Here is a 13,266-nt window from a genome sequence, read left to right on the forward strand (position 1 = left end):
AATTGATTATAATGTTTAGTAATATTTAAAGTAATTGTTATTTAATTAATCCATACAAATTTACATATTTATTATATATTTATTAACCTCATAGGCACGATGCGCCACTATAGTGGCTCACTCGCTCACCGTTTGAATTAAATGATGATGAACATGCCGATCCGTATGCTTATAATTTTTTAGAACAGCATTGTCCATTACAGTGCTGTATCATTTACGCGTGATTCGCGTTGAACTCTATCGTAAAGAGAAACAGCCCTGTGCAAAATTCAGCCGTGCCTAAGAGGTTAAACTCATACTTAACCGTAATCCTGTTCACTTCTGTTAATTCAGATAACAGGAAGAGCCTGAATTACGAATATTATTAATAATGGATTTTTAGGAGACCCTTTAGCTCGTAATACTGGAAATTGTTAATCTTTCTCAACAAAAATGCGACACACGAAGTCCAAGATTGTACTTCGCAAAGAAACTCTGTTAATTTTGAAATATAAGATCTTAATTTTAATCCCTTGCAATCATTTTTCGAAGATATTGGAAAAAGTTAAGTAAAATATTAGGAGACCTCGTCAATAGATGTTTACGTCAGATGTATGTACATATGGGAGTGATAAATCCACGATGTTTGATCTGACAAAGCGAAAACAAGATTCGCGGAGCGATCGGTTTGTTCGAAGTGGGAAAGGATTAATCTCCCGACGGAGTAGCGTAATTAATTAGAATCTTACTTACGGTAAGGGGCATTTTCATCATTGCGTACCGTGGCGTTGATCAAGCGGCCAATTACGGTAACATTGCCGCTGCTGCAAGTCGAGTAGAGACTCACGGAGCGCACCATTGCCGGCACCGCCCCGCACATCACCACCTGCAATCGACAAATTATTTTGTATCGATGAAGTTTCGTCAAAACAAGCCGTAAATTATAATGGCAACGTTATCGGGATTCCTGTCTCTCCCTCTTTCTCCTTCTCGATTAAGACAGCTTATAAAACAGCGACGCGTTCGGGCCGACAGAAGAGATCAAACTCGAATGTTTATTTTGCGAGCGTAAAAAGTTATTAAGCAATCCGATGGAAATGATATGCAGAACCCGTTCCGTGCTCGGCAGTGACGTTCGAAATTTATTCCACACATCGGTGTAATAATCGTAAGTGATTTTATCACGGCACGGATCCCGAGTTTACACTGCCGCGTAAAAATATAAGTAGAAAGTTCATTAAAATTTTAGCGTTTCGCCATAACCCCGTTGCATTAAGGTTAGAGGCGCGTACATAACCTATCGCTCTGCGCGGATCGGCCATTTTGGTTCGCCGCGAGGGCCGCCAGATAGCGGCACCGTCGTCGAAATAGATGATCAATTCTTCGTATTTCGATAAGAGTAAAAGGACAAGCAGGAATTCGCGAAGGATGTTTCCAGTTCGACGACCGAACGCGAAATCGTTAAAGACGTCGCAACGCCTTCACGACGCCGGGCAAGAACATTTTTACGACTGATTCACATATCGTGGCATCGAATCATTCGTCGAGTCGTTCACGCGCATCCTTTTTGCGGTTCGGCCTGCGGTTGGAATAAAAATGCACACGGTATCGAAGACAGGGGAACGTCGTTACAGCGGGGACCACGGGGGATGTATACCGGCAAGATTTGTTAACGAGCGGACACGAGCTGTCCATTAATGGTCGTAGAATCTGACACTTCTTTTATTCCGTGAACGGCGCCGTAACAATGTTATGACGGCGGATCTTGTCAGGCCAAGTAGACGTCCCGATGCTTTGTAAGGAGTCGTAAAATATTTCTACTTCTCTTTCAATCTCGATACGAAGATAATGTTCGCTTAATTATTCGAAGCCTCTTCGTTTGAGGATAAAATACGTAGAATCCAATTTTAGAATAAAATTTCTTAATAATTTTATGTCACAAGGCTATTTGATATTCTGTACTATTTCACTCTCATTTTGGTTCAATCTCGATACGAAGATAATGTTCGCTTAATTATTCGAAGCCTCTTCGTTTGAAAATAAAATCCAATTTCCAAATAACATTTTTTAATAATTTTATGTCGCAAGGCTATTTGATATTCTGTATTATTTCACTCTCGTTTTGGTTCAATTGGCCTTTTATTTATTCAATTTCGATACGAAGATAATGCTCGTTTAATTATGCGAAGCCTCTTCATTTGAAAATAAAATCCAATTTTGGAATAACATTTTTTAATAATTTTATGACGCGAGGTAATTTGCTATTCTGTATTATTTCACTCTCGTTTTGGTTCAATTTATCTTTCATTTGTTCAATCTCAATACGAAGATAATGTTCATTTAATTATCCGAAGCCTCTTCGTTTGTAGATAAAATCCGTAGAATCTAATTTTAGAATAATATTTTTCAATAATTTTATGTCATGAGGCTATTTGCTATTCTGTATTATTTCACTCTCGTTTCGGTTTAATCCATCTTTTATTTGTAGTTTGAACGATTATGTTCGTATAAAATATAATATATTTCATATATGTCAGTGATTGTGCAAAGTTTGTCAAAGTATAACATCGTAGAATTATATTTGACATAGCATATCAGGTATAAATTAAAATTATTAAAGTATTATATTTAGTATAAGTATTGAAAGTTCCGAGCTTCAAATTTATTATAAATCGAAAATTTAATTAGGTGAAACTACGAATTCTATACTTTATTGTAATATAAATAAATACGACACAAAATAAACGACAAAATTGTTTCTATGGGTTTTTGATTTAGACCACTTTCATAATTAACGAGACACGTAAGTTCCTAAGCCTTCGTACTCCAGTGGCGCCACTGCGGTGACAATAGAAACTAGGAATTGGTTATTTGAATTCTTTCTCATTGATAAAAAGAAAGAAAGACAAAACAGCCGAATAACGAATAAATTTACAAATATTCTTAATATTTTTCTGTCTAAAATAAAATTTTTTACTCTAAAATACTTCTCACAGCAGAACTGTGTTAGAGTTGCCGATCGATGAAGTAAAAATATTCTTGGAGTGCAAAGGATCAATAATTGTGTTAACCTCTTACAGTACGACTTAATTATACAAAATAATACATTGAATAATATTTAAATTTAATTAACCACTATACGTTTATTACGCCCACTATAAAATTAGATAAAAATTGTAGAAATTCTTCGAATTTTGTGCAAAATTTGTTAAAACACGTTAAATATAATTATGGTACAGTGTAGCTTAAAAAATCGTGAGATTTTAACACGAATAACTAGTGAGATTCGTTATTGTAATGCAAAGGATTAAGGAAAATAAATAAAACAGCAATCATTTGGAAATTATACGCAACATTGTGACTCACTGACAACAAACCGGTGCAACTCAACTGACATTAAATTACGATCGCAGGCTACTGACTCTACCACCTGCTAAGACTCGTATTTTTAATGGTTTTGGTCTACAACTTTTACGTCTTACCCGAACCTCACGACAAGACCTTACACTAGCTGATTTTCTCCTGGAAACCGACCACGGTTGAAAGTATGGATAAGACTGACCACTATGAACCCGTTGCTTTCGTATCCTTTAAACGTTAAACATACGGCTGTGGTTAAAAGTTTTTCTAACAACGAGGTTGCTGCACGCGAGACGCATTTTCACGTAGCCGCATTGCAGTGTTGCATATGCAACGATAAACTATCGGTTTTCTAATTAATTCCACGTCACCATTACGATGGACACGTCAGGCAGCGGCGGTTGGGATTTGAATAATAAAAGTCTCGCAAGAAGCACGCGATGCAGCCGATACCAAACGCGAAACGTCTTCGCCATTTTATGCGCCGATCATTCATTAAATTCGCACCTAACCTCTAACCGTTCTAGCGCCAAGGTTACAGTTCTTCGCCGCGCGCCCGCAGCGACGTCTCCAGCAACGGCGTCACCGAGAAACGTCTAAATTTATCGACGCGAGTCCACCAGTCGTTTAATTAATTATTGCACCGGCCAACCGTTTATTGCGTTGCTCATAACCGGTATCGAGGATACATAAACTTCGTTTAAATTCGATTCTAATAATCCTGTCGCGGTTATCGTCCATTATCGTTCGGCACCACTTCTATCCGTGAGTGTTGGTTTTATGTGTGCGAGTGTGAGTGAGGTTGAACGAGAAAAACTCATTTGTCCTGTAATTTTGCAATATCTGATATAAATACAGGTAACCCTCCTATAACACGGTAGATAGGTTCCTAGAAAATTCCGTGTTGTATGAAACCGTGTTGTATGAGACCTAAAGCCAGTACAAAAAGAGGGGTTACGTTCCGAAAACTTATTAAAAGCAAATTTTTTTTAATTCTACATAAACAACTTAATTTTTATTAAAAATATAAATTTATGTACAACGCAAAACAAAAATATTATTTTAATTTAACGCAACTTTAATTTAATAAATTTCTTCGTCGTCACTGCTCAATATAATCAATCGAGAACGTTTTTTCGGTGGAATGATATCGCCTTCACTTTCAGAACATTTTTCTTTATTTAAAGTTCTTGCATCTTCTTGCCTCTCAAAAAGATCTGTAATTTCACTTTGCTTACTGGTTCTTGGCAGGTCATTGTAAATTTCTCGGTATGGAGCTAAACAGTTTTGCAGCTCCCTTTTGAATTTTCGACTTCTCTCAGGGTTTGCATTCAAGAAAAATGACTCGAGATTTTCAACTAAGCTTAGGCCTTCTTGTAATTTTTTTAATGTTAAATTATTAACTGTACAATCTTCATCAGTGCCAGTGTCCTCGGAATCGATTTGATTTACAGCTTCAGATGCCATTTCCATTAAATCCGCTTACGTCAACTTCTTCCTCCATTAATAAATCTTGAACGTCCTCAATAGCCATATCCACAAAACCTTCACCTACGATTGATTTATCAAATTCTAATATGCCACCAATTTCATTTTTTGACGATTCACGCACGTTTTCTATTTCAACTGAAGAGGGCCACATCTTCTTGCAACACGTGTTATAGGAGGGTTCCCGTAATTTATGAATCGTGTTACAGTGAAACCGTGTTATAGGATGCCGTGTTGTAGGAGGGTTACCTTTATAACGTGTAATGATATTTGAAAAAATGTTTAGAAGAATGTGCCAGAATGAAACAGTTGTCTGAGAAATTAGATATTCCTCTAACAGGAATATCCTTATAATAATAATATTCTGTCGTATCGAATAAAGGTTTGTTAAATTTCTGAATATTTTAGTTTACGTAGATATGTGAAAAATTTTTATAATATGAATGAATGCCCTTGTAACGTTAAATTCTGTGTTATATCGAACAAAATATAGGTCCAAGAGGGATGAAATTTGTAATTTCAGTTTATAGAAAATTTCTACTATCCTAGTGACTTTGTAATATCAATACTGTGTCATTAAAAGCAAAAAGAAGAAAATTAAAATCGAAGAGATATTAAGTTCCATATATATATATATATCTAATCTCTGGTTTCATAATTATAAATTTATATTTAAAGCTTAGTTACTACAGTATATACTCCCTTTGCTAAAATAAATTTTAACCCTTTGCACTCGATTTTTGCGATTTTTTCGTTACAAAAAAATAGTAATTCGAAGACTTTCTGCCATAAAATCGACGATATTTTTAAAACGGCAAGTAAGAAATCGTATGCAAATTAAGACGTAAAATTATTTTGCCTCGATATTCCACACATCGTAGGGTAATTGTAAATTTGGTATATTAATTAACATCCATCTTTAGAATCTGATTAAATGGCGACTCAGGGGCGTCTTTTAAGTGCAAAGGGTTAAGAGTGAGTGAGAGAGAAGAAACTTCTGGAAAGAATGCACCGATTTTATTATTTCAATAGTTTAACTTAAATATATTTTGTGAGTCACTTGTGTAAAAAGCTCTTAGATATTATTGTGCACTCTACCCACGAATTATTGCCCAAAAAGGTATCGTCAATTTTTTAGTACACAATCTTTGAATTTTTACTTTTCTCTAGCCAAAAAATCGTCGAGTGCAAAGGGTTAATATAATTTATTATTTAAATATTTTAACTTAAAAATATTTTTTGAGTTACTCTTTAAATAAGTCTTAAATAATATTATTCATTCCACCCACACTATCGATCGTAGATCATAATCAATATTGAACCGAACTGCGCGCCAAACTTGGTTCTTATTAGGTTAGGTTATGTTAGGTTAGGTTACAATTATGTTACAATTCAGGTCGTCGTATTTAACCCCTTGAATACTAAATCAACGTTTGTTTTAATACCTTAGAAGTCAAGTAATTACGTAATGGTTATGAGGCAATGAAGTATGAGTGATTTTCTTTCTTTGTTTCAGCATAATATTTATAATTATAATTTCCGAGTTTAGGAAAATATAAGAAAAGCTTCGAATTGTTGTCTCTTTATAGAGAGAAAATATTCGAGTGCAAAGGGTTAAGTTACACGCCGATTTGTTGCGCAATGTGTTTGGAATATCATGGGAAATATTAAATTGTATTAGCCAGCCACGAATGTGTCGGTGATTATGAAAGTAGCCTAAGTCATATACACTATCGTTCAAAAGTTTCCAATCACTTTTAAATTTTAAATGCTTTATGGGAAAATAGAAAAATAAAGATCGGTGTAATTATTGTTTCTTGTTTTTAATAATAAAGCGAATGTCTTTTCGAAGCTGTCATGACTGATCTTTGTATCTTCAAACAATAGTATTTTATGGAGTTTCTGTTGGATTGATATATGTTTCGAGTTATTCTACGAATTATGGAATTTTCTTCACTGCATTGTTAATTAATTAGACAGCTAATTGTCAAAGTTCCATAAATATTTTTCTATTAAATAAAAAAGACAATTTTTAACGAAAATAATAATTTTATGTTATTTTATTATTTTTAAATATATATATATTATGTATTACTAAAATTTATTAAATATTTAATAGCTTAAGTACCGATTCGTATTTTTTCAATTAAAACATGCACGTTCCTCGTTAACGAATAAGTGATTTTAAAGTTTTGGACGTACACTTCGTTTCAAAATATTTAAATTTCACACTCTGAATATATTAAATTAAGAAAAAATTAATTTCGACGAAGCTGCTAACAAGATCGACCTAACAGTTCAGTGTTTTGTTATTTTGCTAAAAATAGTTTTATCTTATTGCGATGTTAATGAATGCTACCCAAAATAAGAGATAAATTCTTTTGAATTTCCTTATGCCACTTTCATAATGACTCGTAAATATAATAACTCATAAACCGATACTCCATAAACTCTAATTACGTATAACTCTTCATATATACGTTTCATTGTCGAACCTACTATACGTAAATTATGTTTACATTATGAAATAATCATTATCCCGACTAACCAAAAGAATGTAAAATCGAATAAATTTACGTAAGACTGCAAGAATTAAAAATATAATATTTCCATAATTACAGCTACAATAAAATATTTCATTCGCAATTCCATTGTCACGAGATCGAACAATATTGCATCTTCAAAATTGCAATTTAACAATTTTATTATAATAATAAATAAAATTAATAATTGTATATCCTATCGCACTCGATTCACGAAGAAGAACGTTATATTGCAATTTAACAATTTTATAATAATAATAAACAAAATTAATAATTGTATATCCTATCGCACTCTATTCACGAAGAAGACCGTTAATAACCCCAAGAATATAAATTCACATTTGGGAGATAATTCCGATAATTAATTGACTCTTTCACCCGTTATCGATGCTCGTTAATAGCTGCCGACGAGCTCAATTAATAAAGCAATCAAATTTATCAAAGTCTGCTTGCGCCACGAAGACCCCTATCGACGACGCTAAAGCAGGCTTGAAAGTTGAAACGATGACCGAAGTTCAAGTACGAAAGTTGTAAGGTGGAAGGATGGAAAGAAAAGTTGGCTGCATAGTTGAACGCGGCGCTCGGGCCTAGAAACAGAGCATTAAAACGAGAACAGATGTAGATAGCCTCGTTTCGTGCGAAATGGAGACCCAAATTGCAGGGTAAATACGGCTACTGCGAAAATGTGTACACACGCGTTGGATCGCGTGGTTCGCGCAAGGCTACCGAATCGAGACAAAGAGTCCGAGTGGACGAGCAAGACTGCGAATAACTCGGGGTTGCCCTCCCGCGGACGCGTGGGGTAACTACGCAGCATCGATCACCGGGCCGCGGTAGGCGCGTGTACGAACGCAACTGCCGATTCGCAAAGCCCTAGATCGACTTTTAGCACGCGATTCTGCCGAAGCTTGGCCTCTTCGTGCAACGAGTATCTCCGATCTGACCTAGTCACCGATCCTATACAAAGACCTGGCACGTATCCGCTTACGTATCCGTCGAATAAGTATGCAAGTTTACGGATTCCGCACGAACGTGGCCAAAGCCCTCGTTCAAATTTTACACGGCTCGTTAGAGGCAGCAACGTATCTGGGGCAGCCGTATTTCCCTTAAACTATGAACATAACGCGAAAACACTCGAGGCAGCGGGAATTCTTTTTTGAATGTAATTGTGGGGAACTGGAACGGTCGTATCTCTCCTGGATACATAGATAACATACAGATATATTTCGGCTACGTATTCCTACCGTTCAGATTTTTGCCCCGGGAATATTGATAGCACTGCTAGCGCTGCTATACTTCAAAACTGTCTTAAGCGTAATTTAGTGTGCAATGATTTCTAGCACAAGTGTAAAATGTTATTTTACGCTGCTTCGCATTTGTCTTCTGTAAACGTGGCGACTACCGGGTGTTCCCGAAAGATATGCACAACCGTGGGTATCAGATGGCTCTGTGTAAAGAAATATTTGAGAGAAAATATAGAATCACTCTTTTTTCGTTTGGAGCTTAATTTAGGAGAAGATAGACGTTAAACAATTACTTTGTACATATGGATTTGTCACATCTGTGGTAGTGGTTACATAGATTTTTAAGTATATATGTGTTGGGATGAGTGGAACAATTATGCATGGGATTACAATATCTAATGAATCCAAGTTATTATTATAAATGATTGAGGTGTTGTGTGAATTGTGTATGTCAATGTAATGTATGAAGAAGAAAGAAAAAAACGAGTGATTTCGGATACGTTAGTTGCAATTGTGTTATAATAGTGAGAAATCTTGTGATTGAGTAATTGTGAGAAATTGATTATATTTAAACGTTATATTTGTGTTTTATAATCTTTCTAATTAAATAAAGAATTGTTCTTCTTGTTATTAAAATTTCATCCACCACTAACAACATCTCATTTAGGAATATTGTTCATACAATATTGAAGAAAAAAAGAAAATATTTTATCAAGGATATTTTATTATTTTAATTACAGAGTTGTTCTTATAAAACCAACAATTTTGTTATATACAAAATTATGCTTGTCAAATTACAAGGAGTACAAAAGAATTTTTCAAATTTGATTTTCTCGAAAATTAAATCCTATAGAAAGAAAAGTTATTGCATATTCTTATTCATATTTTCTTATGGGGAAACATTTGATACCCACTTATATTTTGTTATTTTAATTATGGATTTGTTAAAACTGTCATCCTTGTTATATTATATAAGGTTGTGCTTGTAAAATTGTAAAGAGTATAAAACGAATTTTCGAATTAGATTTTCTCAAAATTGAGGCTTATACAAGGAAAAGTTATTGCATATTTCTATACATATGTTTTTTATGAGGAATTATTTGATGCCTGCTTTTATATATATTTTTCAGGGACACCCTGTATGTTTGTGGCTATGAGGAAAAACGTCATGTGCTATGTATTTTCATTTTCGATATATTGTCATTTAATGTTCTGAACATGAATTCTTCTCATTAGTAGTTGGTTAAATTTTATTACATAACTTTTTGGAACATAAAAATTGCTTTTATTCATTTTCTTTTGATAATTAATTAAGTTATATGTTTTGCAAGGTAAGTAACGAATAAACTGTTATAGAGTCTTTCTAAATTGTGACATGTAATTCCATATAACCACCATACAATCATATATATGCCAAACAACATTTTGCTATAGTATTTGCAAGTATGTAAAATCATTTGTGGGAAACCTACGCAGTATAATTTAAATTATAAACTTTATTTATGAGATTTTAATTAATGATTATTGTTATTATTATTTTTCTTTGTTAGTAATATAAGGGTGTCCTAACAAGATTTTCTATGAACAAATGGAACTAAATAAATAAAACACTACTAGTCTTAATATTTGCAATTAATATACATATTATGATACTATATAAACTATATAGAAAGTTTATTTTTTACTCATAATTTTTTGAGATATTAAATTTTAATATTTTCGATATTTCAATTTATTAACTCTTTTTGTGAATAATATAAGAGAGCCTTTCCAATTTTGAACTTTTTATGAGTAAATAGAACTGAATAAATAGAAAAATATGGATTTCCACTTATATAATTAATATACATGTTACATTGATACTTTTCACATATAGGGTGTCTCAAAATTCAGGTAAGATTTTAATTTGGCGCCATTTGTGCGATAAAGTGTTGCCAACGAAAAAAAAGACAGTGTGAGAGCTGATAGTTAAGGGTTATTAAAAATGAAACGCTACACGAACAAACAATGCATGTTCAAACTTACAATTTTCAATTAAAAACCTGTGTTTTCTACCAAAATTGCTTCTTGCGTGAATTTTGGGGCACCCTTATATCATTCTTTACTTATAATTTTTGAATTATTGAACTTCTATAACCTAAACTTCACATTTCCCATAATAGAACGTAATCACATAACGTAATTATCATGCCAATATTGCATAATAATAACGTGACATAACCAGGAAATAAATTTTTAATTTATTATAGATAAACTAAACGTATAAATATGTCACTTACCATCAGGAGGCACAAAATCTTCGCTAAAACGGCAAGCTGTGGTAACCTGGAACAAACGAGAATTCCCGCGTTAATTATTGGTTTCAGGATTCAGACGCGAGAGGGCTAGAAACCGTTTGAACTGCACGTGCTGCGTGTACATAGGCAAGCGTAGAAGAAAAAGGTTTCGCGACTGGTATTCGCTGTTACGTTTGCAGGATTTCAATTTGTGGCACGCAACCTAATCGTTCGCGATCTCTGCATGATTTATCGTATGCAAATAAATTTCGCATGATTACGGTGTACGGCCCCACCCGACGGAGGTTACTATTAGTAGCAGTACAAATTGAAAGCACAGGATGCGGTGGATCGTTTCTGACAGATAAGGAAAACATACACGAGATAATTAGTGGTCGAACCAAATTACGCCGGACAGATTGTGCTCTCTAGCTGGTTCACGATTCTATCTTCTTTCCAAGATGGTAATAATATTTCTTTGGTTGACAGAACGTCGAGACGCTGCACCGCGTGATCTCCTTTTCTAATTTGCGTTTGACGGAGAATGTTCCCTATTTTTCACCATGAACTAGTATAGTCGGATAATTAACTCACGGCTAATCGGATTACGGGTGTACGGTAATGCCGAGCTCTTTCCAAGCCAGCGTACACGAAGAACACGATTTTCTAGCGTAACGGAACGTTTATTTCCATACAAAATGTTGTAGTGTACTCGAACCAGTTGCAATTGAAGAGTATAAGGAGAAAGAACGGGGAATGCTCATTCCACTGATTTTACGATGCACAGTACATTATGTTAATGACACCTGGAACTACGGAATTGCTTATTTCTTTTCCCAACGTTAAATAAGAGTACAAATTTTAGGTTATGGACGATATGGTTGGCGCTAAAATCATGGACTCGTGAACTTGACGTGAACTTAAATGTAATGTATAATGATAAGTAGAATAGTATAATGGGAATATTAATTTTGCCAGAAATAACCACATAACCTCAATAAATATTAAACATAGTTTGTCCCAAGTGGGAGTATGAATTTTAGGTTATGGACGACATAATTAACGTTAAAATTATCAACTTGCGATGGAAACTTAAATGTAATATATAATAATAATTAAAATGGTACGATGGATATGTAATTATATTTTTATTTTAAGATAGTTAATATCAATTTTAGAAAAAACAATCGTATAACTTCAAGAAATATGAAACCAATTGTTTGGACTGATTTGGTAATCCTAGACGATTTTAACCAGGGGTACAAATTTTAGGTTATGGACGACATAATGTGTGTCTAATTAAATTAATACGATGGAAATAAATATGTTTATGTAACTACATTTCTTTTATAAATATTTTATAAATAAATAGCAATTTTACGGTTAAATGTATCTTATTGTTCCTCCACTAGTGGGTTAAACTAATAAAAATTGATTTTCTCGTTACTAATTATGCTTACATATATTGAAATAATTTATTCAGACATTGCAATGACAATGATCAATAAAATTATTAATTTTCCAAATAAGAAAGTCTGAAAGTAACAGAATAAATAACAATACTTAAAATAATGATTCAGATTGTTACTCTTCAGAATTTCATAGGGTAGCAAGAACCAAACAAGAATACAAAGTTTATACCAAGTTTCGTCCACCACGATTATTATACTCGTAACGACACTTTATATAATAGCAATTGAAACGATATATTGAAAATAAGTGTAGATATGTAATTATATTTCTACTTCAAGGTAGTCAATATTAATTTTAACTATATTTCTTTTGATAAATCTGATTTGATAATTCTACCGTTAAATAAATTTCTCTCTGTTCCTCCATTAGCAGATTAAACTAATAAAAATTAATTTCCCTATTACTAATTATGCTTATATACGGTAAAATAATTTATTTCGATGATACTACAATGACAATAATCAATAAAATTATTAATTTTAACGGAATAAGTAACTATACCCAAAATAATAATAAATAATAATTGTTATTCTCTAGAATCTCACGAGGTAGCAAGAACCAAACAAGAATACACCTAATTCTGTTCTTACACCATAGATACGTTCCCGAAGAATACGTGTAAAACAAATTCGTGTAAAAAAATATATCGCATCTATGGAAAAATAGAAGATTGGTTCCAGTCCCAAGAAATCGACAAAAATAATACAATAAACCATGAGTTTTCATGCTAGGATCTTAAACATTTTATTTCATAAAGATTGCACATGTATCGTACAAAGTAAATTATCATTTAAAAAGGAAAGAAACATGTCACTAATTCATGCACACAAAAATTAGGCAAGATAATATGAGTTACACGTAAAAAGATTTTATTCGTTATCACTTTCTGACAATAAACGCATA

The 13,266-nt window shown here is 33.3% G+C and overlaps 1 protein-coding gene across 1 annotated transcript in view; it reads right to left on the minus strand.

Moving 5' to 3' along the window:
- The window catches only part of LOC108545773 (fibroblast growth factor 17), a 150,933-nt gene that overhangs the window by 19,485 nt on the left and 118,182 nt on the right, over window positions 1-13,266 (minus strand). The window contains exons 2-3 of the mRNA XM_017897555.1: window positions 10,894-10,939; window positions 733-865 (exon numbers count right to left, since the gene is read on the minus strand). Of these exons, the coding sequence (XP_017753044.1) occupies window positions 733-865; window positions 10,894-10,939 (179 nt within the window). The remainder of the gene's footprint in view (window positions 1-732; window positions 866-10,893; window positions 10,940-13,266) is intronic.

Source organism: Eufriesea mexicana, unplaced genomic scaffold (genome assembly GCF_001483705.2).
Source record: "Eufriesea mexicana isolate 0111107269 unplaced genomic scaffold, ASM148370v2 scaffold555, whole genome shotgun sequence".
In the NCBI taxonomy this organism is placed as follows: Eukaryota; Metazoa; Arthropoda; class Insecta; order Hymenoptera; family Apidae; genus Eufriesea; species Eufriesea mexicana.